The 26,817-nt window shown below is 42.0% G+C and overlaps 1 protein-coding gene across 1 annotated transcript in view; it reads left to right on the top strand.

Moving 5' to 3' along the window:
• EHHADH (enoyl-CoA hydratase and 3-hydroxyacyl CoA dehydrogenase) overlaps window positions 1-25,642 on the top strand; it is an 85,216-nt gene extending 59,574 nt beyond the window's left edge. The window contains exon 7 of the mRNA XM_040439513.1: window positions 24,059-25,642. Coding sequence (XP_040295447.1) covers window positions 24,059-25,326 — 1,268 coding nt within the window. The 3' untranslated portion in view covers window positions 25,327-25,642. The remainder of the gene's footprint in view (window positions 1-24,058) is intronic.
• Window positions 25,643-26,817: the final 1,175 nt, after the last annotated feature.

Genomic DNA, 26,817 nt, shown 5'->3' with positions numbered 1-26,817 from the left:
AAACTAAGATCCTGCTAATAGAGCATCTCGGCTCTGTACATTGAAAGGGGCTCCATATTTTTAATAAAGACTAATTGAAAAAAGTTTTTTTTTCACCTTTTATGAGTACAATGCAATAATAAAAAAATATATAAAATTGCCCCCAACGGTGTCCATAGCCTTTAAGCAATAACTAGCAAACCATTAGACCATTGCAATCAACGTACTAACCATACTATCTGTATGCACAGTCATACAGAGAAGGTTGTCAGTTGCTGATTAGGATCGCTCACTGGACACCAAAGCATAGAAAGAGCAGCAATGAGTCTTTTCCCACAAAACTATATCTATCAATCTGCTCAGCTCCTCCTGCTCTATAACCTGCTCCCTGCAGAGCAGACACCATGTTCAACGTGACAGGTTCCCTTTACTTTGTACTTTTTCTACCACAAATAAGTCATCTAAAAATTCTCGTTTCACTAGTATTTTATTTATTTTAAATACAAACTTTGTCCAGATGCTCGCCATAAATGTTAGGGTAACAGAAGCCTACAATTCCCCTCTGTTAAGAAGAAAAAAGAAAATCAAGCCCGTGTGACCTGATGACTGTAGGCTTTTTCCATCTCTGAAGTTACCATCTCTGGGTTGCTATTCTAAGTAATTGTAATCCTGCTGTAGTGTACGTGAGCAGGCTTTGAAGTCCACTGCCTTTTACCCAGAAGATCATCTGAACCTGCAGGTGAAATGGCAGGGAAATAATCACTCTATTGAACAGTTTCCTCTTATGATTAACTGGAGACTACAAAATCAATTTATATCTAGCAAAGCAAAATGTCTAAAACATACTGTATCATATTTGTGTTCATATGGAAGTAAGAAAGTGAGTATTTTAAAGGGGTTATTCAATTGCTAAACATTAGCGAAACACCTTCACCCCCTCCCCTCTTTCAGCCATGTGTACTTCTCCTTTTCCATAAAATTTTGCCTTTGGTCTTACTAACCCCCAGTATTGAAACTGAGCTGCTCTTTTACTTCTACTTCTCTGTCAAGGCTTAGTTTCGTTGCTTGCTGAAAAACTCTGACCGCAAGGGGCTCCTACAGTCACTCTACTCATTGGCAAAGCCAGCCCTTTGCTTCACGGGATTGGTTACATGCCAACATAAACTGATGGCGAAGGAAGCCCTCTGTCATGAGCTGCAATGTCAATATGTCACTGTGCAGGAAGGAGCTTCCTTTATCATGTGACTTGAAATAGAGGATCAAAGGAGCTTTGCTAATACAACTATTTTAGTAAGTGCTTTATTTTTAAATTGTAAAATCAGCAGTAATTTTTATTTTATTTTTTTGCCACTGAGTAACCCCTTTAAGACCACATGGCAAAACTACCTAATAACAAAACTAAGAAAAATGTTGGACCTTGCTTTTCTAATCTTCCCTGAATTACTCTGCTCTATTGACTAAGTTGTTGAGCGGATTCCATCATCAAGTAAACAATAAGTATTTTTTCCGTACGCCTCCCCAATGGCACTAAGCAGGAGGTTATCCCGCCTCCCAGGGACAGAAAACAACGTGGAGAACAAAGATTTAAAAGCCTCCTCCCCTTTACCTTCTCCAGTTGTTTCCTGTCCCTCGGGACAAAGTGGAGAACTAGCAGGAGTTCCCTCCTGCTTAAGGATATCGCTCAGCCTTTGGTAAGTATTCCCTGATCTTCAGGAGGGCTGAAGCAGAGCAGCGGGATCCGGGACCAGATACCGATCCTTCCGCTTGTTTTGGCATAAACCCTGCGCTTCGGGCAGCCCCGGGCTATTGCGCTCCTGTGGAGCTTTGCAGGAAGACATGCTGGTGGCACGAGGATCTCAAAAGGCCGAAGTCCTGCGAGAGGTGGTCACGTGATCGTGGCTGGGAGAATTTGCGCTGGCGTGGTGTGCGGCTGCGGACCACGTGACCCGGAAGTTAGTTTAAAAAATGCCAGCATAGAATCAGGATGGCGTGCGCAGTACAGATCGCATCCTGCACCCTGAGGAAAGCATGTTGCTGCCTCCTGAAAAGTCTTCCAACATTCCTAAGGCCCTCAGTCCAGTAAGCCTCATCTGGGGAGAAATATTTTTATATTATACACTTGGGATGTTGCTTTTTCCTGGTGGAGGTTCCCCACATTAAATCATTACTCCATAGTAAGGGGAAATTCTAACATTTTCAGGGCAGAGATGCCAGGAAAAGTGGGGAACCTACATTAAAGAAGTGTGCTATCTGTAAAATACAGTTAGCAGGTCACAGTAAAAAGTCACTTTGTCAAAAGTGTACAGAAAAAATCATGTCAGAAGAGGCCCCTTCTCTGATGGATAGCTTGAAAACTCTGATTAAAGAGGAGGTTAGCTCAGCCATTGAATCTAAGATGGGTGCTATACCACAGAAACCATCTATATCCAGATCAAATCCGGAATCTCATATGGATTTGGATTTTGATGAAGACAATGATTCTTCAGATTCTGATTCCATCTCTTCTGAAGATGAAGCAGGTAGAACCCTATGTTCCATCGAGGAGACAGATTCGCTCCTTAAGGCCATTAGAGCCACCATGAACTTTGAAGAATCAAAGGAAGCCCAAACAATTCAAGATCAAATGTTTAAAGGGCTAGGAGATAGCCAGTTGGTGGAACGTTTGATTTTAGGCACCCCTAGAGAATATATTTTATCTTCCCTGCCGGTATTTAACAAGCCTCAAAATTTTTGGCTTCCGTGGACCTAGTGAAGTTGTCCGCTAGATCTGCGGCTCTTTCAAATACCGCCAGAAGGTCTGTCTGGTTAAGATCAAATTCCAAGAGCAGACTTTGTGGTATCCCTTGTGAAGGAAACAGACTCTTTGGTTCGGTATTGGATAACATATTGGGAAAAAGCTTCCGACCGAAGAAAGGGGTTCCCTTCTGAAACAAAGTTCTTTCAGCAGTGACTTTCCTTTCGTAGTCAGAAAAGGGGCAGGTCGGATCAAAAGAAAAGATAGTTCGGGCTCTTGGCAGTCCTCTAGAGGTAGAGGTGTAGGGGGTTCCTCTTTAACCAAGATAAATTCTCAAAGCAGTCCAGTTTATGACGCCAGAGATCCTGTGGGGGGAAGGTTAAAAGGGTTCATCACAGCCTGGGAAGAAATCACAGATTCTATTTGGATCCTGGATATAATTCGGCAAGGATACGGGCTAGAGTTCTCTCCCCCCCCAAAAAAAACTAAATAAAAAAAATAAAGTAAAAGAATTCTAATAAACAAAAAGCTAAAAAAGGAAGATAATCATCTGCTAGCAGTTCAGATTCTACTTTTGTTAGAAAAGGAAGTATATATCCCAGTGCCACAAGACCAGACAGGGAGGGGATTCTATTCCCCAGTGTTCCCGGTGAAAAAAACTAACGGCTCCTTCCGAGCTATTATCAATCTGAAACATATCAACAAATTCATCCAATACAAGAAGTTCAAGATGGAGACAGTAAAATCAACCATCAACTTGCTGACCCAGGATTGCTACATGCAGTAAAAAAGAGAGGGGTCCAGCTTCCAAATAACGTGGATTCTTTTAATAATTCAGTGCAAAAAAAACCATCTACATCCAGGTCTATGCGTTTCGGATCTTTAACAATATAGATCCTTACTCATGACAAGAAATGGATAATGTGAACCAAGACTAAATAGTGGCCAGCTGAAAACAAACAGGTGGCCACAATTAGTCATAGCCACACCCTCATACCATAGAGTTAACTAAAATACATCAAGGCAGATAAAAAAAACTTTTGTAAAACAAATGGTATATAACCATAAATACAAAATGAAAACAAAGATGAGCAGGATTAATAGTGTAGTATTAAATTGTGTCTTTAAACCATTCTGGATACAGGAGCCCATCCGAAAAATCTAATACGATTCTCTGTTCAGCAGTTTTTTCCTGTAATCCCCTCCTCTGACCGGAGGATTAACTCTTTCCAAGCCATGAACTTTCCTTCCCCTTGTGTTGCCTCCGTGAACTTCCGCATAGTGTGAACTAGCTGCAGAGACGTTTCTGGTCAGGGCATGTGGTATATCAGAAACGTGTCTGCAGACTCTAGTTTTTAGACTGTTAGAAGTGCAGCCAATGTATTGGAGGCAGCACAAAGTACAGGTTATGCAATACACTACAAATGTAGTATTGCAATTAATGTATTGTTTAATGTGGAAGGTTTTATTGAAAGCAGTGGAACAAATATGGTCACCAATCTGCATAAATGTACAGCAGGTACATATTTTGTGACCACACTTGAAACTGCCAATGAATCTCAACCAGGTTGATTGTGTAGCGTTAGCCTCAGTAAACCTAGAGGGACTCACACTATTGCCTAGGGTGGTCGCCTTTCGTGCTACGCATTTAGTACCCCGCCAATGATGTTAGACCATTGACTATCGGTGTGCAGGACTGACAAATGTTTAGTCACAATCTGGCAAATGCGTGGAAATTCAATTGTTTTCAGCTGGCCACTATTTAGTCTTGGTTCACATTATCCTTTTCTTGTCATGAGTAAGGATCTATATTGTTAAAGATTCGAAACGTGTAGACCTGGATGTACATGGTTTTATTGCACTGAATTATTAAAAGATTCCACGTTATTTGGAAGCTGGACCCCCCTCTCTTTTTTACTGGATATACACCTTTATGCCAAGGTTCCTTGGTCCGTGCATCCTCTATTTGCCTCAGGTGAGCACACCACTTTTGCTTCTTTCTGTCCAGGATTGCTACATGGTAACCCTAGATCTGGCAGATGCATACTATCATGTGCCCATTTACCGAAAGTATCTTCGGTTTGCAATCTTTGGAAAACCAACTTGTCCATCTGCAGTTCCAGGTCTTACCCTTTGTCCTCTCGTCAGCCCCGAGGATTTTACCAAGTTAGTGGCAGAAATTTCAAGCGTCTTTCATCAAAAAGAGATAATATTTATTCCGTACCTGGACGATTTTCTCATCTCGGCGTCATCAGAGATTCTACTACGAGAACACCTACAGGTAGTGCTGAGCACCCTCCAGTCGCTGGGCTGGAAGCTAAATCTGGACAAATCAGATCTGACTCCGAGCAGGAGAAAAATCTTTCTGTTGGATCCCATCAGATGACGTCCTTCCTTCCACAACAAAAGAACAAGGATGTTCTAGCAAGAATCTCATCATTTTGTCTGTTCAAGAAGGTATCCTTTCGAAAAATCATGGAAATTCTAGGGTTGATGACTTTGACAATGCCAGCAGTCAAATGGACTCAATTCCACAGAATTATTCTTCAAAACTTCCTCCTGAAGTCCTGGAACCGAAGTGCTTTTTTACTAGACAAGACTCTTCCCTCTCGAGTAAAGAACTCTCTATGGTGGTGGTTAAACCCACAGAATCTGAACCAGGGGGTACAATGGCGGTCACCAGATCAAGTTATCATCAAAACGGATGCAAGCGGTTACGTTTGGGGAGCCCACTGCAAGAATCAGCTAGTACAGCGAGTCTGGGATCCAGATCTCCTCCCTCTATCCTCAAATTCAAGAGTTGCTAGCAGTGCTTCTGGCACTGAAAGCGCTTTCCCCAACCATCCACTCACAAAATGTCAAAATCCTGTCGAACAGGACCACAGTAGCATATCTAAACAAGCAAGGGGGCACAAAGAAAACCTCTGGCAGATTGCGGTCCAGATCTTCTCCTGGGCAGAGATGCACATAAGATCAATCTCCGCAGTCCATCTAAAAGGAGAAGAAAAAACTCTAGTGGATTTTTTGAGCAGAGAAAAACTGAATCCAGGGAAGTGGCGTCTCAACAAGTCGATCTTTCTGGAAATTTGCAGGAGATAGTCCTCCAAGCTTAAATCTCTTTGCTTCCAAGAAAAACAAGTAGACAGATCAATTTTATTCCCTCTCGTTCAAAGACAATCTGAGTGGATGCATTTTCGGGTCCCTGGCCAGCGGGACTTCTATACGCCTTCCCTCCAATCCAACTGATCCCAAGTGTCCTGATGAAGGTAGCAGAAGAGGGCTCTCATGTGATTTCTAATAGCCCCATATTGGCCAAGGAGATCGTGGTTTCCCCTGCTTCTAAGTCTCTCCAAAGGGGATTTCTGGGTCCTTCCTCAGATCCCGGACCTTCTCTTACAGGGTCCGGCCCGGCACCCAATGATCAACCATTTAAATCTTACTGCCTGGAATTTGAACGATCTATCCTGAAATCAAAGGGGTTATCTGATGCTGTCATAAACGCCCTTTTATCCAGCAGAAAACAAGTCACGTCTAAGATCTATCTTAGAACATGGAGTTTGTCGGGAATTCTTGGAATCCCACCTTACCACCTGACATCAAGGTAATTTTAGACTTTTTGCAAAAAGGTCTGAATAAGGGGTTAAGAGTGAGTACCCTTAAAGTCCAAATAGCAGTCCATAAAAAAAACTATTTTCTAATAGCCATCACCTCGGCTAGAAAAGAATAGGAGAAATACAAGCATTGTCCTGTAGACCTCCTTATCTTAATATTCTGGATGATAGAATACCTGAAAAATGAGCGCTCTTTCTTACCAAAGGTATTCTCAAAATTTCACTGCCAGCAAGAAATATCATTGCCCTCCTTTTGCCCTCAGGCTAAATTGGCTGCCGAAAAGAAGTTTCACCACCTGGATGTCCGGAGATGTGTCCTGAGTTATCTGGAGGCCACAAAAAATCTGAGGAAGTCTGATCATCTTCTAGTCCAATACGCAGGGCAAAACAAGGGTCAAGGGGCCTCAAAAACTACCATCTCTCGCTGGATAAAAATGACAATTTCTATGGCCTATAAAGGAAAAGGTCTCTCTCCACCTTCAAGTTTGAAAGCACATTCAACTAGAGCAATGTCAACTTCATGGGCAGAAAATGCCTCCGCTTCTCATTGTCCCAGATCTGCTAGGCGGCAACCTGGTCCAGTCCATCAACTTTCTTTAATCATTATAGACTCGATGTTTTGGCTAACAGGGACTTGTCCTTCGGACGAAAAGTCTTGTCTGCAGCAGTCCCTCCCTAGTCTTGTTCCTTTGTTAATCCTCCTGCTTAGTGCCGTTGGGGAGGCGTACAGAAAAGATAATTACTGTTACCGGTAATTGGATTTTCCGTATTGCCTCCACAACGGCACTGGGATTTCCCACCCTAATTATCTTGACTGTATCTTTTCTGATTAAAATTTTATTCATGTATTTGTTTTTTCCCAAATTAAAATTCTTTCAGAGTCATCCGAGGTTCTTGAATATTTACTGGGAGGCTGGGTAACCTCCTGCTTAGTGCTGTTGTGGAGGCTATAAATCCGATTACCGGTAAGAGTAATTATCATCTTTTTTTATTTTTAAGTTTCTTATCGGACATATTAAAGGTGATTGTGTAGGGGGCGTTGCCTATTGAGTGGTGCGAGCGGACGTGCAGTGAGCAGCTCCTGCCGCATATATCCTGCAAAATAGCCTTGTATTACCCTGACACTAACCGCAGTCGATAGCTGGAGCAGTTCCCTGCATGTACTGGAGCACCTGGGTCCGTGGGGCTGCACTTGAAATATGGCCAAGGGAAGGAATTGCCCAAGATGGGGAGAAGGAGGCAGTGGGGCAGAATACCAAGATGGTGCCGATACTGTGACGTACACTGAGGGAGACATGGAGCGGCAACATTCAGTGGCCTCCAAGCTGGAGCTGTTTGCTAGAAACCCCGTCACCCCTGTGCTGGTTGCTGATAACTTTCATCTGGAAGGGACAACAATATATGCAGCCAGAGGTGCCCAGGACGGTATGCCTGACTTGTCTGTGGAATCCCCTGCATTGGACTTTGCTGAGCTGGAGGTGGAAGCCCCTGATGTATGAAGAGCAGGGGACGCCTTTGCAATCCTACTTATGATGATAATGATCTTCATTGATATCTGAATAATATTAGCCTACGGTCACTGTCAGCGGAAGAGAGAGTGGCTTCATGTTCCTATAATGTTAGAGGAATTGCAGTTGGTGGTGGGGATTGCCAATGAAAAGGCAATGAGTCCAGATAGACTTTGGATAGATATTTATAAACAACTGGTGGACGGCCTGCTACCCAAATAATTGTAGGTGTACAATGAAGCGCATGTCAATGGTCGCCTACCCACTTGTCTTTATGACACAATGGTAGTTGTCCTCCCTAAACCAGGAAAGGATCCCACCCTTCCCGAATCCTATCTGCCGATCTCGTTGCTCACCGCCGGCGTGAAGGTTCTAGCAGACAGGCTGGCTGGGGTTGTCACATCAGTGATCCATCCGGATCAGTCTGGATTTATGCCGTCCAAATCCACGGCAGTTAATCTGTGGCGGCTATTTCCTCATCTCCAGGCGGTCCCCGGTGGTCTTGCCATCACAAAAGTAATGTCATCAGATGCTGCAAAAGCTTTTGACCGTGTCGAGTGGGGCTACCTGTAGGCTGTCCTGGAGAAATTTAACAATTTGGGAAATACATGGGTCTCAGAATCAATTGGACCAAATCTGCACTATTAGGCTGGGTTCACACGGGCGTTGCGGGAAAATGTGCGGGTGCGTTGCGGGAACACCCGCGATTTTTCCGCGCAAGCTCAAAACATTGTAATGCATTTTGCACTCGCGTGAGAAAAATCGCGCATGTTTGGTACCCAAACCCGAACTTCTTCACAGAAGTTCGGGCTTGGGATCGGTGTTCTGTAGATTGTATTATTTCCCCTTATAACATAGTTATAAGGGAAAATAATAGCATTCTGAATACAGAATGCATAGTAAACTAGCGCTGGAGGGGTTAAAATAAAAAAATAAAAAATTTAACTCCCCTTAGTCCACTTGATCGCGTAGCCCGGCATCTCCTTCTGTCTCCTTTGCTGAACAGGACCTGTGGTGAGCTTTCATTACAGGTAAAGGACCTTTGGTGACATCACTCCGGTCATCACATGATCCATCACCATGGTAAAAGATCATGTGACGTACCATGTGATGACCGGAGTGACGTCACCAAAGGTCCTTTACCTGTAATTAATACTCACCACAGGTCCTGTTCAGCAAAGGAGACAGAAGGAGATGCCAGGCTAAGCGATCAAGTGGATTAAGGTAAGTTAAATAATTTATTTTTTTATTTTTTAACCCCTCCAGCCCTAGTTTACTATGCATTCTGTATTCAGAATGCTATTATTTTCCCTTATAACCATGTTATAAGGGAAAATAATAATGATCGGGTCTCCATCCCGATCGTCTCCTAGCAACTGTGCGTGAAAATCGCACCGCATCCGCACTTGCTTGCGGATGCTTGCGATTTTCACGCAACACCATTCACTTCTATGGGGCCTGCGTTGCGTGAAAAACGCAGAATATAGAGCATGCTGCGATTTTCACGCAACGCAGAAGTGATGCGTGAAAATCACCGCTCATCTGAACAGCCCCATTGAAATGAATGGGTCAGGATTCAGTGCGGGTGCAATACGTTCACCTACCGCATTGCACCCGCGCGGAATTCTCGCTCGTGTGAACGCAGCCTTACTCTTATCACCCCAGGAGGATGGGAGGCACTTAGAGAATATGCTGGTTCCATGTGTAGATAAGTTGAGGCTATGGATTACTCGTGCAGTGACTGATTTATAGTGCACTGAATCTTTTGCCTATGTTGGAACGAATAAAGCGCAAGGTGGAGACCTGGATTGAGTTACCATTACCTAATATGGGGCGGGCAAACTTAGGTAAAATGATTTTAATGCCTCAGTTACTGTATGTTTTACAGAATGCTCCAGCCTGGCTTCCGAGGCCTGTATTTAAAAGGATGGAGGGCATTTTCAGAGATTTCGTATGTCAAAAAACAAAACATAATAGCACTGGCAAAATGTAAACTTTCTAAGTTCCAACAGATGCAGGGCTGGGAAGCTGAGGGTAATATTACTTTCCCTAACTCTAGACAGCTGAATTTGCAGGCATATGGTACAGATATGCCAGTCCAAGGGGCTTTAGAAGCGCAAAAAATTTGGTTAATATCCCCCGCGGTACCTACCTTGCTGCTTCTACAGCTGTTGGTGATAGAGGGCTGACCAAAGTAAACTCCTATTTGGAATAATGCTCATCTATGGGAAGTATTTAAATTGGACGTTTGGGGACAACGGGCACAAGTGCAGGATTTGCTCCCCTATATATATGCACAACTGCATGTGGGTTTGAAGCACCTCCTGCTAATGCCAACCTGTCTTCTTAGTTTGGACAACGGGGACTCCATTACGTTTTTCAATGATATAATGAAGGGACACTTAAGTCTTTTCAACAGCTACAAATGGAATTCCAGTTATGTCATACAGTATTTTATCAGTATTTTGTAGCTGAGACACGCTGCAGTGTCAGGAACGGGAGATGGTCATGACGATCGATTGCATCTGCAGGCCTTCAGAGGCTTTATTTTCTGAGGAGTCTGAAGAAAGCACAACTCCCAAAACAGCTGCTAGTCAATTTTTACAGGTGCACTATAGAATCTGTTATCACATACTGCATTACAGTGTGGTACTCCGGCTGCTCTTCTGAGGACAAGACCCTCAAGCGCATCATCAGAATGGCTGGCAGAATCACTGGTACTCAGCTACCATCACTGGAGGACATCTTCACTGCTCGCTGCAGCAACAGGGCAAAAATTATCTGCGGGGATCCAACTCACCCCGGCCACAGCCTTTTCATTCCCCTACCCTCTGGTAGGCGTCTTAGAGCCCTACATGCCCGCACCACTAGGCTGAAGAACATCTTTTACCCCAAAACAATCAGTCTCCTAAATGCTCAGAGATTATTGCCCCTTCCTAGGATAGAAACTACCACAGACTGAAAGTGACTGCTGCATTCATGAACCCATGATTATCTCTTGTCTGCAGTAGTGTCTGATCAGTGTGTATATATACTCATAAGCACTTCCTACTTTGCTCTTGCTATATACAGTATATATGCTGTAAACTGTGAATAGTAATGTTTTCTAGTGCAATGTTTTGTTTTGTTTTCTAGTGTAATACTTTTAGTTTAAATGTCAGTTCTTGTTCCTCTGTCCATGGCATCTAGGATTGCTCCAAACAACATTACATTGTATTGTACAGTGACAATAAAGGGATCTTATCTTATCTTACATCACTGTTCGACTTAGTGGTTCAAGCACGGTCCTCATGTACCTAAGGGTCCATTCACACGTCCGCAATTTCGTTCCGCATTTTGCGGAACGGAATTGCGGACCCATTCATTTCTATGGGACCTGGAATTGCGGATCCGCACTTCCGGGTCCGCATTTCCGTTCCCGAAAAATATAGAACATGTCCTATTCTTGTCCGCATTTGCGGACAAGAATAGTCATTTTCTATTAAGTGCTGGCGATGTGCGGACCGCAAAATGCGGAATGCACATCGCCGATGTCCGTTTTTTGCGGATCCACACACACGGACGTGTGAATGGACCCTTAATATGTACTGCCTATAGTATTTTACTTTATAAGTGTCTGAAGGATACACCTGCAGGGCTCAGAGGAAAATGGTAAAAGGTTGTCGGGCCGCTTTTGGATGATGAATGGCATGCTGTTTTGGGGGCAGTACCCACATTGTCTCTGTGTGGCCCAACACTACTCACTACTATCTCCGATACACTGGGTCTATAAAACGCCACAGCTTATGTATAGAATGGGTTTGCGTGCAGACTTAGTGCCAATGGTGCACTGCCCCAGATGCCGACTTGATTCATATGTTCTGGACTTGTAAAGAGTTGGAGGGATTTTGGGCAGGAGTCTGCGAGCTGTTGAAAGAGATGTATGGGGGTGAGTTTGCCACAGGCTACATTGACTGGATTTTTGGGTTATGTGGATGATCTACCTACCTCTGCAGAGTATAAGCTGGCTATCACAAAATTACAGTGAGGTTTAATAAGGCCAGCTTAGGATTCTTCTTATTAGTCTGGACATGAGGATATGTTTAGGTTAGAGGATGTGATGGAGGGTAGTTGGCAATAATTCATATGCAGATCCTGAAGATGGACAGCACCACGTGCAGGCACCTTTTAGTAGTTCTACTGCACAGTCCAGTCACATTATGACCACCAGCCAATATCCAGAGTAATCACTGTGTGCAGCTACCAGCTCAGGGACAACTGATAATTAGAGATGTAGCCTGCAGATGGGAAAGCTGCCCAAAAAAATTCCAGTTAAGTCATGTAACGATCAAAAATATCCTATTACTCCTCATGTATATACACAGTGCAGCTTAGTCTGAAAAGTCATCTGAAAGTGTAGGTATGCTTTTAAAGCAGTGTTTCTCAACACCAGTCCTCACAACTCCCCAGCATGTCATGTTTTCAGGATTTCCTTAGTATTGAGGTTGTAGTTATTATCAATGTATCAGAGCTTACCACAGGTATTTATTGGGATATAAAGGGGATTTCCAGGTTTAACTCCTATTTTGATTACACCCTGTAATGTGGTCCATATAACATAAGAAATGCACTGACCTTCTCCCCACTGCTCAGTTCCACCATTGATGCTGTTTTCAGTTATGTTTCTGTTCCCTGGCCTGTAAACTTCTGAATGGGGTCACATGTGCTGCCACAGCAATTCACTGGCCTCAGCCGTGATGTGTCCTCAAGTGGCATATAACCCGCATGAGTCCCTGTTTGGAAGTTTACAGTCCCAGTACCAAAAGCATTGCTGAACGAAGTCTTGTCATTGGAACTGAACATGAGCGCTATGTGGACTACATTTCTGGGGCAACGCCTTTTAAGCTGGATATTCACATTAGATAAATTTCGAGCAAACCCACTGGCAGAACCAGCCGATGATATGATGTGTATGAGGGCCTCCCAACTCTTTCCAATGGCAGAAGTCAGTCATTAAAGGAGTTATCCAACCCCTATAATGCCCCCCAAAATGCCTGGGCACTGAATAAAGGTTATACTTACCCCGGTCCCCGGCACCCACGTCACTCCTGATGCCCGCATGGCCGCCGCTGCATCGCCCCATTGCATGGATCAAAACACCCGGACGGGGCACCCGCAATGCTAGGAAGGCCCGTTCTCATCGCAGCCTGCTATTGGCTGCCCCCTACGTCGCTGGATGTTTTGATCCGTGTGACGGGAAGATGCAGCGGCGGCCGTGTGGGCATCAGAAGCGATGTGGGTGCCGGGGAGCAGGGTAAGGATTACCTGTATGCGGTGCCCGGTCATTTTGGGGGTCGTTATAACCCCTTTAAGTTTAGATTTCAGCTGCCCTATCCTTTTATTCTTGGAGAGGTAAGCTGCTACCAGAGTAGTCTGACAGGTGCTTTCTCCCCATTCATAACACATACATGTGTGCCTGAGCTTTGCATGCATTTGTATGTAGGGTTCAGAAGAGACAGCTGTCCATTGAACATCATCTAATGTGTATAACCAGCCTTAGGTCATGTTTAGATCTTAGAATGATTTAAAGTGAATGTTTCATCAGAAATTGACCTTATTGTTTAAATAGCATTTTATGTTAATCATTATTTTTTTATTTTTTTATTTGTATGATATATATAGTTGCTTGTCATTTTAATACTGCCTGCGGTGATGATGGTAATAGCTACTGAAAAGTGGCCTGTACAGAACAGGAAATTATGACCTATTACTGTCACGCCATGCCCTGTGGGTGGTTTGAGGAGATCTGTCAGAATTGCTGCACGTGACTCGACTTGATAGTTTGTTGTGGGTTTGAGAACAGTTCCACCTTCTCCCAGGTGGTGTTCTTTTGGTGATTAGTGAAGCTATTTGTACCTCCCTTTTTCCCTATAGCCTTTGCAGGTTATAGTTCTACCTTGTGTGAGCTTTGGATGCTTGGTGGATCGTCTGCTCCTTCTCGTATCAGATAAGTCTTTTCCCTTCTCTTTTCCCTTTTAGTTTCTGTTTTGTCTAGGCCTCTAGTGGGGACACTAGCGCCTTCAGTGGTAGAAGGCGCTGGGTGTCTCTTGCCATTTTTCCCTATTGCTGAGGGTCTGTTTAATGTGTTATAGTCTATAGGCATGGGGATCTACCATTGAGGTATGCACATGGGCTTAGCAGCCTAGGGAAAGTGTGTCAGGGATTGCTAGGAGGTGACCTTGTTTTTCCCTAGCTTGTGGGTCCTAGTCCGTTGTTTAGTTTGTCTTTCAGTTTGCTGTTCCCTTCCCTACCTATCGTGACAATTACAGGGATCAGCAACCTTCGGCACTCCAGCTGCTGTGAAACTACAACTGCCAGCATGCACACCTATTTGGCTGTTCTTGTAACTCTCATACAAGTGAAATGAGGATTCTGGGAGTTGTATTTTCGGAACAGCTGGAGTGCCGGAGGTTGCTGATCCCTGACCTATTATTAGGCCTAGTGGTCAGTGTGAATTGAAGGATTATACATATTATTTTAAAAATATAGTGACATGGAAAAATAAAAAACATACCAAAAATAAAAAAAATAATAATATAAAAACGTGATTTAAAAGTCTGTCACAAAAATTGGATGTTACACACTGCTTACATGTGGGTCTAGCACAACTATCCATGATTCAAATAGTACCTTTCCTCTTTTTTGTTGTGACTTTCAGCAGGTGAAAAAACGCAGTTTAATCCATATTTTGCATCCATCACCCCTGGGTAGATTTTTCACAAAGTCCCCCTCCTCCATGGAAGTCACCTCCAGCGGCTTCCCTTGGAGCTAGGAAGCCCAAACTTTCAGGGCTTGTTTAGGGCTTTTTTTCAAATTTCTCCTCCCCAGCCTCTTGCTTGTCCCACGCTGTAAGTCCGTTGCGTCATCTCCAATACCGGCCAAGATCCCGCACGTGAGCAGTTCGCCCGGCCCGGGCATGCGCTCTGGCGCATGTGCACTAGATGTATCGATGCCGCTGACCACAGTGGGCATCACAGTGCTCATGCCCTGAGTCGGGAGGTGAATTGGGTATGCGCGGGATCTCAGTTGGTACTGGGGATGACGCAACGGACTTACAGGGCGGGACAAGCAAGAGGCTGGAGAGGAGTAAAGTGAAAAAAAGGCAGAGCGGCCTGGGCACCTACAATACGAACCCCGCCCCTGGGCACTTGCGAGCTCCATTTGCATATGGATTAAACAGCGTTTTTTTTTCAGCTGCTGAAAGGAACAACAAAGGTACCATTGGAATCACGGGTAGTTGAGCTAGAGCCACATGTAAGCAGTGTGTAACGTCCAATTTTGGTGGCAGACTCTCTTTAAACAATAGGTCATTTTCTGATGACACATTCCCTTTTAATCATTTTTCAAAGAATGATGATTAAAAAAAACTGCAATCTCTGCATATTCAATTCACATGCGAACAGATCATTCGTAAAAATTTTTAATTTTAATTAGTTCTTCATTCACATACAATATATATATTTATTTATTTTTTAGATATGTTTGTAGTCTTACAAGAAGTGATCCTATGTGAATGGGTCTGTGGAGGATACCCTATACCCGACAGCACCCAGGACCCAGTTTTTCTAGTTGGTAGTGTTGTGATTTTCGGATACAAAATTGTCGAACAAATCAATGCAAAAATAGGATAATTAAAGGGGGTTTTCCTCGATTAGAATATAGAGGTCTGCTTCCCCACCACCACCACCAGTAACATCACTACTCGTGCCCATAGCATCAGAAACCCCCACCCTTGCTTGTGAGGAGGTGAAGATTGCTGCCTGTTGTGTGTAGTGATAATAATAAGCCTTCAGTTTCAATACTCGGGACCAGGAGAGACTGCAAGGCTCTCAATAGAGTGTAGATAATCTATTCTTTTCTCATCCACTTTTATCCATCAGTTGTCGAGAATGCTCTGAATAATCTGAGACATGTCTGTGAAAATAATTGAGCTGTGGAGGCACCACCCTTCCCCCGTGCTTCATGAAAAGAGCACCCTGTGCAGCTTGAGGATTGTTAGTGGGAATTATTAAACATTATGGAGCATTTATTAGAATGATTGCACATTTTGTTACAGATGCATACGTGATCAGAATAGTTTCCTGTTATAATTACATTCGCATATGGTGTTGCTCAGAATAACCAAAGGTTAAGTCTGTAACAAAAAAATAAAAATTCTAGACAGACCTTTTTAAGAGTCTTTTTTTTATTCTGTACATTGTGTTCTGATTGGAGGTTGAAAGGTACAAGAGGTGAGTGAAAAGTCTGGAGTGTGTGGAATAGGTTCAGACTTCTGCAGTCGTGATTGCAGCTCATTGATCTGGGGCTGTAAACAACTGGTAGACAATCAGTACGTAAGAGCCTTCACTTTAGATGCTTAAAAGAACAGCAAGCTGTGGGCTCGGTAAATGGACCTTCTCTAGAACTGTGCTACATGTATATTTACACAGCCTGCACTTTTTAGGCTACACAAGGACATTTTGGTTGCCTGTACAAGGTGCGTGTAGCCACGGGATGCACATGCGGATTACTACTATTGGTTAGGGGATTACACGTGATGGACGGTAGTTGGTGTGAATCCACATGCGGATCCTGAAGATGGACTGCACCACGTAAGGCATCTTTTAGTAGTTCTACTACTCAGTCGAGTCACATTATGACCACCAGCAAATATCCAGAATAATCACTGTGTGTAGTACAGGCAGGAACTAGACAGAGTAGGTTGTCACAGGTATCTGGAGCCGTGCAGACTGCAATGCATCCCACAGCCGCTGGAGGGGGCATGGAGGAGATCTATAGCTTGTCTCAGATCTGTCTACACCCCCTTCTGCTGCTTTGCCTGGCTTCTGGAGCAGAAACAGATAAAGTTGTTACAGAATCTTGAGGTGATTTGTCATGACACCAAATACAGAGATATGAACGTGGGGAAGAAGATTAAAATAAACTTGTGGATGATCAGTGCGGCCTAGACTGTATGGTGAAGAATTTTTATAGAGGTCTCAACAAGGGAGACCTGTAGACTGCCTTAGCTATGGTGACACAACAGTGTTGGCAAAGAGAGATAAAGGTCTTTTTTCCATTGGTGTATAAACTTGAGTTTGGCATCCTGGAGGGAGCAAGTAGTCTAGGCAAGATATAATCCTTGGCTGAGATAAAAAAATAAATATATACAACCTTCTCCCCTGCAGAGAATATATATGTTTCTTGAAACTGATCTTGTTTTATTAGTTTAGAAAAAGGTGTACAGTTACCCAACTGTGATTTAAGTTTTGCTGGATCCAACTTAAAATGGCCATTGTCAGAACTGCTTGGAAGATTGGGATTTTTTTAATACAGAGATCATAGTTTTCTGTAGTTGATTTTGTAAACCTAACAGCAAAGCACATTTATCCGATAAGTTTGTCGCTGGGTTTATATTCTTTGATACCTACAGACAGACCTGCTATTGACCCACCTCTCTGGGTGGGACCTGATATGATTGGTTAACAGATCCATTGCAATGGGACAGATCTGCATGGGATATTAATTGTATAAACCTTGTGGTTACCAGAAATGTTTGTTTTGAAAGCAGGTCATCAGTATCTGATTGGCAGGACTCTCAGGACCTCTGCCAATCGGCTGCGGCGCTCTGTGAGTGCTTAGGCCTCTTCCTAGTCCAGTGATGTCGCCATACATCGGTCACATGGCCTAGACGCAGCTCTGTTCCATTCAGTTGAATTGGGCTGAGCTGCAATACCAAGCAGAGCCACTCTATAACGTACAGCACTGTGCTTGGCTCTAAAGAGACCACATCACTCATCGGAGTTCCCGTGAGCGCAGTGGCCTCTTTAAACAGCTGACCAGCAGTGATGCCGGGAGTTAGGTCCCTGCCAATCTGATATTGCCTACCTATCCTGAGGATAAGCCATCAATATCAGCTTCCTGGATAACCCCCTTTAATGTGATTTATTAATGAGATTATGTTCTACCTGCTGTATATTGCTCCCCAGTTGTCTGAATATGTTGCATCACTTGACTGTCAGTATAACATGAAACTAATTCCTGCGTACAAGCAGTTACAATACTCTCATTTCATGACTGACAAAGCTACAACAACCTTAGAATTAATCCACCTCTTATCTCGTCAGTACAAAGAAGACAACGCAGAAAATAAGTTTTTTGTTGATACCTGAAAATAAAAAAAATAAAAAAGCTTTAGGCCTTCTGCCTCCAGATGTAATGGAGATATTAAATTTTCATAGACTACAATAAATGAGTTTTACAGCAATATGGCTGGTCTGTGAAAGCCTTTATGTATATTAATGCGATAAATCACTAGATATGTTTCTTCTCCTTGCTAGAACTGCCCTCCTCGCTGCCTTAGTCAAAACTCCTCTTTCTTCAGGCAGTGCAAGAGAAAAAACAGCCCCGTGCTGCAGGGATTTCTAGGGTTTCACAGGAAATTAGTAGATTAAAAAAAAAAAAAAATTCTCCACTATGCATATTCCCTATATTAATTAACCCACTTTATGCAGGGATCTGTGATCTGTACACATGGGGCCAGATTTATCATTACTCTGACAGCTCACTTCACTTTCACATATGGTTAAGTCAGTTTTAGCCAAGTCAGATTTATGATCGGCCCTTTAAGACAGTAATAAATGTGGTTTGACGGTAGTAGTTTATCCGTCAGTAAGCAGCTTTACAAAAGTCGCACAGCTTTACAAAAAAAGTCGCATGTTCTATTAAAAATTGTCATAAGATAAGCATGGTCCTCACTGGAGTGAAATTGCGCATTTTTTTTGCGACTTTTTTGCGACTTTTTAAATAGTCCCAATAGTAAATCTGTCTAGAGATTCATTTACATAAGAAAACACGCCCACTTTCAGAAAACTGGCGAGCATAGTGCAGAGCAGAAAAAAGTCGCAAATTTGTGCGCAGTTTTAGCGTTTGCGCATTTTTTTGTGACTTTTTCACTCCATTATTCTGACTTGAGCTAACGATAAATCTGGCCCATAGATTATACATAATGGCAGCCATGTACATGAGGTTTTATTTTGAAGCTTGTAGAGAGAGAGACATTACTTTCTTACATTGTCGAAGACCTTATCTACATTATATCTACCTCAGATTCCTTACCTTTCAACGACTCCAGTGTTATATACAGTGGATATAAAAGTCTACACACCCCTGTTAAAATGTCAGGTTTCTGTGATGTAAAAAATTAGACAAAGATAAATAACTTCAGAACTTTTTCCACCTTTAATGTGACCTATAAACTGTACCATTAAATTGAAAAACAAACGGAAATCATTTAGGTGGAGGGAAGAAAACCAAAAAACCTAACATAATGTGGTTGCATAAGTGTGCACACCCTCTTATAACTGGGGATGTAGCTGTGTTCAGAATTAAGCAATCGCCTTCAAAATCATGTTAACTAGGAGTTAGCCAGTCGTCATCATCAAGTGGAGAAAATATGGCACAACAGTGACATTACCAAGAACTGGACATCCCTCCAAAATTGATGAAACGACGAGAAGAAAACTGGTCCGGGAGGCTACAAAGAGGCCTACAACAACATTAAAGGAGCTGCAGGAATATCTGGCAAGTACTGGCTGTGTGGTACATGTGATAACAATCTCCCGTATTCTTCATATGTCTGGGCTATGGGGTAGAGTGGCAAGACGAAAGCCTTTTCTTACGAAGAAAAACATCCAAGCCAGGCTACATTTTGCAAAAACACATCTGAAGTCTCCGAAAAGCATGTGGGAAAAGGTGTTATGGTCTGATGAAACCAAGGTTGAACTTTTTGGGCATAATTCCAAAAGATATGTTTGGCGCAAAAACAACACTGCACATCACCAAAAGAACATCATCCCCACAGTGAAGCATGGTGGTGGCAGCATCATGCCAAGGGGATGTTTTTCTTCAGCTGGAACTGGGGACTTAGTTTAGCTAGAGGGAATTATGAACAGTTCCAAATACCAGTCAATATTGGCACAAAACCTTCAGGCTTCTGCTAGAAAGCTGAACATGAAGATGAACTTCATCTTTCAGCATGACCATGACCCAAAGCCTACATCCAAATCAACAAAGGAATGGCTTCACCAGAAGAAGATTAAAGTTTTGGAATGGCCCAGCCAGAGCCCAGACCTTAATCCGATTGAAAATCTGTGGGGTGATCTAAAGAGGGCTGTGCACAGGAGATGCCCTCACAATCTGACAGATTTGGAGTGTTTTTGCAAAGAAGAGTGGGCAAATCTTGCCAAGTCAAAATGTGCCATGCTGATAGACTCCTACCCAAAAAGACTGAGTGCTGTAATAAAATCAAAAGGTGCTTCAACAAAGTATTAGTTTAAGGGTGTGCACACTTATGCAACCATATTTTATTTTTATATTTTTCTTCCCTCTACCTAAAAGATTTCAGTTTGTTTTTCAATTGAGTTGTACAGTTTATAGGTCACATTAAAGTGGAAAAAGTTCTGAAATGATTTATCTTTCTCATTTTTTTTATATCACAGAAACCTGACATTTTAACAGGGGTGTGTAGACTTTTTATATCCACTGTATATCTGTATATAGAATTCAGTTCCTTAGCAATGCAGATTTATACAACCCTTGTGGGCCCTGGATTGACTGCAGTAAATGATTGTTATACAGCATCTGTTGGAAGTGGAGCATCAGAGACTTGCACTAAATGTTAAAGGGATTTTCTGAGGTCCTAATACCGATGTTGACCTATCCTGAGGATAGATCAGTATTTGATCAGTGGGGGTCTGACACCCGGGACCACCACCGATCAGCTGTTTTGAGAATGCAGTTTTTCCTAGACCAGTGACGACGCATTCATCGTTCCCGTGGTCTAGAAGCAGCTCAGCCCCATAGAAGTGAATGGGGCTGAGCCCGATACCAAGCACAGCCGCTATACAATGTACAGCACTTTGCTTGGTAAGCATGGAGAAGGCCACAGCGCTCCTGAGGATAGGTCATCAGTTAAAATATCTCGGAAAAAATATAAAGTGAATGAACAAAAGAGAAATCTAAATGAAATCAATATTTGGCGTCACCGTCCTTGTGCTTTCAAAGCGGCATCAATATTTTCAAGGTATACTTGCACATAGATTCGGATACAGGGCTACTATTTCTTGCAGAGAGCATCTGTGAGTTGTGAGGAGTCTTATAGGCCATTATCTCTCCTTCCAAAAGGAAAAGAAAGCTGAGCCTCTAATGCCATCTGGTGTTTTGCAACTATCAAATAAGTTAGTGTTCAAACTTTTAAACAGGCCTTAAGACATAATTTAGGATTAATTTAGGATTATAGCTAAGCCAGTACCTCATCTGGAGACAGTTTTTTTGGGATGATTGCCCCTGATTTATGATGAGCATTGCATGGTCCATGACACTCTCTCTACAAGGATAAATGGTACCCCCACACACACACACACACACACGCACACACACACACACACACACACACACACACACACACACACACACACACACACACACACACACACACACACACACACACACACACACACACACACAGACACCTGAATTCTGACAAAGGACTTTCACCCACTTAAGCCAGTTCTGACTGCTCTTCACTGATGAGGGGCAATTGCCCTGAACAGCTGTCAGCAGATCAGGTGCTGTCTTATCCCTAATCCTAAATTATGTCTCAAGGCCTGTTTAAAAGGTCAAGCATTGACCTACTGGTTTAACTACCTTATATCTAGTGGCACTAGAGGCCCAGTTTTATTTTTATTTTTGGAAGAGGTAATTTGCATAAGCATGTAAATGCCCTGATCCTTATCTGTGTTTGTCTGTCTTTGTCGTACCTTTTACTTGTTTTGCTTTTCATGTATACTTAAATAGAGAATATTTGTAGGTTTTATAATCTGCCATCATAGTTTCAGAAGCATGTGGATACCCAAGTAAAATAAAGGCACCCATATACAATTTTTTATTTTTTTTTCCCAATAAATCTAAATTGAAAAGTTAAGCAACTTTGCTGTAAGTCTTAAACATTTCCTATAGTTTTTTTTTTTTTTCTACATCTCCTATGCAGACTCTGGTAACAGACACAAGCAAGTTCTGTGTAGAATAATCTTGCAGTCTTGGGCGTCATGTACGTGGCTATTTCTCTTTTTTTTTTTCTTCATTAAAAATAGGATCCTTCTGTGTGTATTCCATTCCCATCTCCCTTCCATCAACAGAAAGGGCTATTACCACCCGCAAATGTGGAAAGGAATAGGACATGCACTGACATTTTTGGATTGGGCACATGGACCTGCTTAAAAAAAGGATTGTTGGAAATATAAATCAAATTTTTTATATAGAAGATAGGGTCAAAGGAAAAATTTCAAGGGGAATTGATCCTAGAGGTGGACATATAAAACACCCCAAAGAATTGTTAATTTAATTATGTTGTGCAATCGGTAAAACACTGTGCAGGCGTTTATGCAAAAATATAAATAATTTATTATACAATAACTCAAGATACAATCAAAGCTTAATGAATATAAAACTCCATAATATGCAATAACACGCAGTGATATGCAGTACCCTAAATTCGCCACTAGGTGGCTCTAACACGAATACCAGCGTTTCATATTGCCTCTCAAACCTAAAATTGAATACAAATGTCCCAATGACAATTTTGAGATATACTAACAGTTAATTTACATAATAAACGCAATAGCGATTAAGTAGATACAAACCCTTGCTCTGCTCAAACTATGACAAATCTCTGATATCTGGTAGAATCGCTACGCAAATTAATAAATTATTAGGCTTGATTATTACTATGGAATGAGAAGATTCCAGTTTCTCCGATATCAATATTAGGTCTTTTATTCAGTAATATGCATCTTTACTGAATAGTGGTAATATATCCGCACTAAAGCGGGGAGTTACTAAATATCAAGCCAATTAGTTCAATCAATACTACACATAATAAACTTATACGTTACCCGAGAATGCAAATGATATGCAGAGTCTATGGGAAGTCAGCTCTCAAGTCTGTTCTGATCACTGGGATTTTCCTCCTCGGGTAGAGACACCTTTGTCCTTTTTCTTTTCTTCTTTCTTTTCTGTGTTCTCTCCATGAACCTATTTCGGCCAAAATACATACACAATGGTGAATATAGCACAATATGGCCTAGTATATATAATCAAATCCACTATAATGAGGATATTTAGATATAAATGTTATACACCTATGAAAAAGCACAACAGGATGTGTGCTATTCATAAAAATAAAAAAGGGAAGAAAAAAATTTGCTGTGTGCATGAGACCTCATAAATTCTTCGATTTGTCCCGTACATGCATTTGGTAGGTTAGTCAGAATTAGAAGACCTATAGAGGAAAATATGAGCAGCATCATACTACAAAGTGGTTACACGTAGGTACTATAAAAATGAAACAATAGGATAATTAAAAGACTTTTTTTTAAGTTGCTTCAGTTTTCATATTATGCACTGAGAGCATACAAAAAATGTTTAAAGGTGGCCATAGACTTTACATGGCTGTTCTGGGACTTAAAACACTGGTGTCCTTTTAAGGCTACTTTCACACCTGCGTTAGGCGCCGATCCGTCTGGTATCTGCACACACGGATCCGCACCTATAATGCAAATGCACGGATCATTTTGCATTATTCTTTTAAAAAAAAAAAAAGTCTAAGTCAAAACAGATCCGTCCTGACTTACATTGAAAGTCAATGGGGCATGGACCCGTTTTCAATTGCACCATATTGTGTCAGTGAAAACGGATCCGTCCCCATTTACTTGAATTGTAAGTCAGGACGGATTCGTTTGGCTCCGCATCGCCAGGCGGACACCAAAACGCTGCAAGCAGCGTTTTGGTGTCCACCTCCAGAGCGGAATGGAGGCGGAACGGAGCCAAGCCGATGCATTCTGAACGGATCCTTATCCATTCAGAATGCATTGGGGCTGAACTGATCCGTTTTGAACAGTTTGTAAGATCCCTGAAACTGATCCCACAGGCCGACCCAGAAATGCCAGTGTGAAAGTAGCCTTACTCTGTTAATTGTGAAATGTTTGCAGGTTTTTATGTTTAAAGGATAACCTATGTTGACTGTTTGTTTGTTTTTTTGCTGTTTTACTTAGTTTGTGGGGTCTTATTTTACTTGACTATATACACAGGTTGATGATGATGTATGTTATTGTGTTTGACAATTATTATTCATACTTCTTTCTTAACAGGACTGGGAACGATGGGAAGAGGGATCGCCACCTCATTAGCTAAGGCAAATATTCCTGTTGTTGCATTAGAACAGGATGCACAACAATTGGAAATTGGTAAGAAGGCAGTGAATGGTCTATTGGAACGTGAAGCTGAGAAGTTAATAAAGCAGGGGTTATCTCCAGGTAGCACTTTGGCCTCTGTGCGTTTCACACTTGACTTTGCAGATCTCCGTGACATAGATTTAGTTATTGAGGCAGTTTATGAAAACATGGAGCTAAAAAAGGAAATCTTTCGTAAGCTTGCATCTGTTTGTAAGCCAGATGCCTTCCTGTGCACCAACACGTCAGGTCTTAATATTGATGAAATTGCATCTGTCGCAAAAAACCCTCACCTAGTTATTGGCACTCATTTCTTTTCCCCTGCCAACATCATGAAACTCCTTGAAGTGGTGAGAGGTCATCACACTTCACTGACAACCATTGCCACTGCTATGAACCTAGGCAAAACCTTGGGAAAGGTGGCAGTACTTGTGGGAAACTGTCCATCATTTGTTGGGAATCGACTCTTAGGCCCATATCTTGATCAGGCAAGTTACCTCCTAGAGGAAGGATACTATCCTGAAGATGTAGACAAAGCTCTTGAAGATTTTGGCTTTGCAATGGGCCCTTTTCGTATGATGGACCTGGCTGGTTTGGATATTGGCTGGAGGTCTAGAATGGAAAGAGGTATAGCCGGTAATAAAGTTCCCCTGGGAACTCCTGCAAGACAAAGAGAAGGTAGGAGGTACTGTCCACTTGCTGACCTGCTATGTGAAAATGGAAGACTTGGACAAAAAACTGGTAAAGGCTGGTACCAATATGAGAAACCCGGTGGCAGAATTGCCCAACCTGATCCATGGGTGAAAGATTTTCTCCAAAAATATAGAAACACCCACCAAATAAAACAGCGACCTTCAACCCCAGAAATGATTCTTGAATGTTGCCTGTATGCTCTTGTCAATGAAGGATTCCGTGTCCTAGAAGATGGTATAGCCTCTGGTCCAGAGGATATTGATGTTATCTACAACAATGGTTATGGCTGGCCTAAGTATAGAGGAGGTCCAATGTATTATGCCTCCACCGTTGGCTTAACTAAAGTGTTGGACGTGCTGGATACATATTATAAAGAAAATCCTGATGTCCCAAGTATGAAGCCTGCCTTTTTATTGAAGAAATTGGCTATGGTAGGGGAACCTCCATTGAAAGAGTGGAGAACACAGGTTGGAAATCTTGTTAACAAGCTTTGAAATGTTCTCATTAAACAGTGCTTTATTGCATTGTGAAAAACAAAGGCATATACAAATCATTGAGAAGATATGTACCACATAGACTGGAATCTAATCTGAAAATCCTGGTGTAAAATGAAGGGTTTAGAGCAGAGCATTCTTCTACAAGATTTTATGTATGATTCTCCAAATCATTAGCATTCCAAATGATGTATCATACCAGAATCATGTTTATGACTCTGGACTAGATAAACTTTGATTTTCTAAAAATGTTTTTGAATTGTTCAAAAATACAATTGTTTCAGTGCAAGATATACTATAAAATAAATCCAATGCAATTTAATGTGTCTGAATATTTATACTGTACATTTAAAGTATAAGGGTCCATTCACATGTTCCAGGTTTGACGTACTGTACATTGTGTAAAAAAAAAAGTAAATTATTATGTTTAACATCTGTTGCCTGGTCTACAATACTGCACACACATATCATACCAGGCGCATTGCCTGGCCTACAGTACTGCACATATGTACTTGGCATAGTGAGGGCATTGTCTGGCCTACAATACTGCACACAGCATACCATGTGCTCTCCATATTGGAGAAAGAGTATCATTTAGACTATATATATATATATATATATATATATATATAGAAAATAATGGCGGCACTGGAGACAAGCAATATGGGTGCTAGGTCCAGGGATGTAGCTGCTTACCCCAGATGAACAATGACGGAAAAAGGACAGCACTCCAGGTAAAAAAGCAGTGGTGTTTAATCACCCATGTGGATGGCAACGTTTCAGCTCGAACAAGAGCCTTTTTCAAAAAGGCTCTTGTTTGAGCTGAAACGTTGCCATCCACATGGGTGATTAACCACCACTGCTTTTTTACCTGGAGTGCTGTCCTTTTTTCGTCATTATATAGATAGATATATATATATATTTAGTTGAAAACACATATTTGTCTACTAGTGTGTGTCTGTTTCTCTCTGTCTCTCTGTCTCTATCTATCTATCTATCTATCTATCTATCTATCTATCTATCTATCTATCTCTGTCTGTCTCTCCCTCTCATCTCATTCTCCAGTATTTAAAGTATCTCACAAAAGTGAGTACTCAACTCACATTTTTGTAAATATTTTATTATCTCTTTATGGGACAACACTGTTATGCCACTTTGAATGTAAAGTAGTCAGTGTACAGCTTGTATAACAGTGTCAATTTTTGGCGTGCCCTTAAAATAACTCAACACACAGCCATTAATGTCTAAACTGCTGGCAACAAATGTGAGTACACCCCTAAGTGAAAATGGCCAAATTGTGCCTGAAGTGCCTCAATATTTTGTGTGGCCACCATTATTTTCCAGCATTGCCTAAACTTTTTGGCATGGAGTTCAGTAGAGCTCCACAGGTTGCCACTGGAATCCTCTTCCACTCCTCCGTGATGACATCACGGATCTGGTGGATGTTAGAGACCTTGTGCTCCTCCACCTTCTGTTTTGAGGATGTCCCAC

This window comes from Bufo bufo, chromosome 7 (assembly GCF_905171765.1).
Source record: "Bufo bufo chromosome 7, aBufBuf1.1, whole genome shotgun sequence".
Taxonomy (NCBI): domain Eukaryota; kingdom Metazoa; phylum Chordata; class Amphibia; order Anura; family Bufonidae; genus Bufo; species Bufo bufo.
This window is presented reverse-complemented; position numbering and strand designations above follow the sequence as displayed.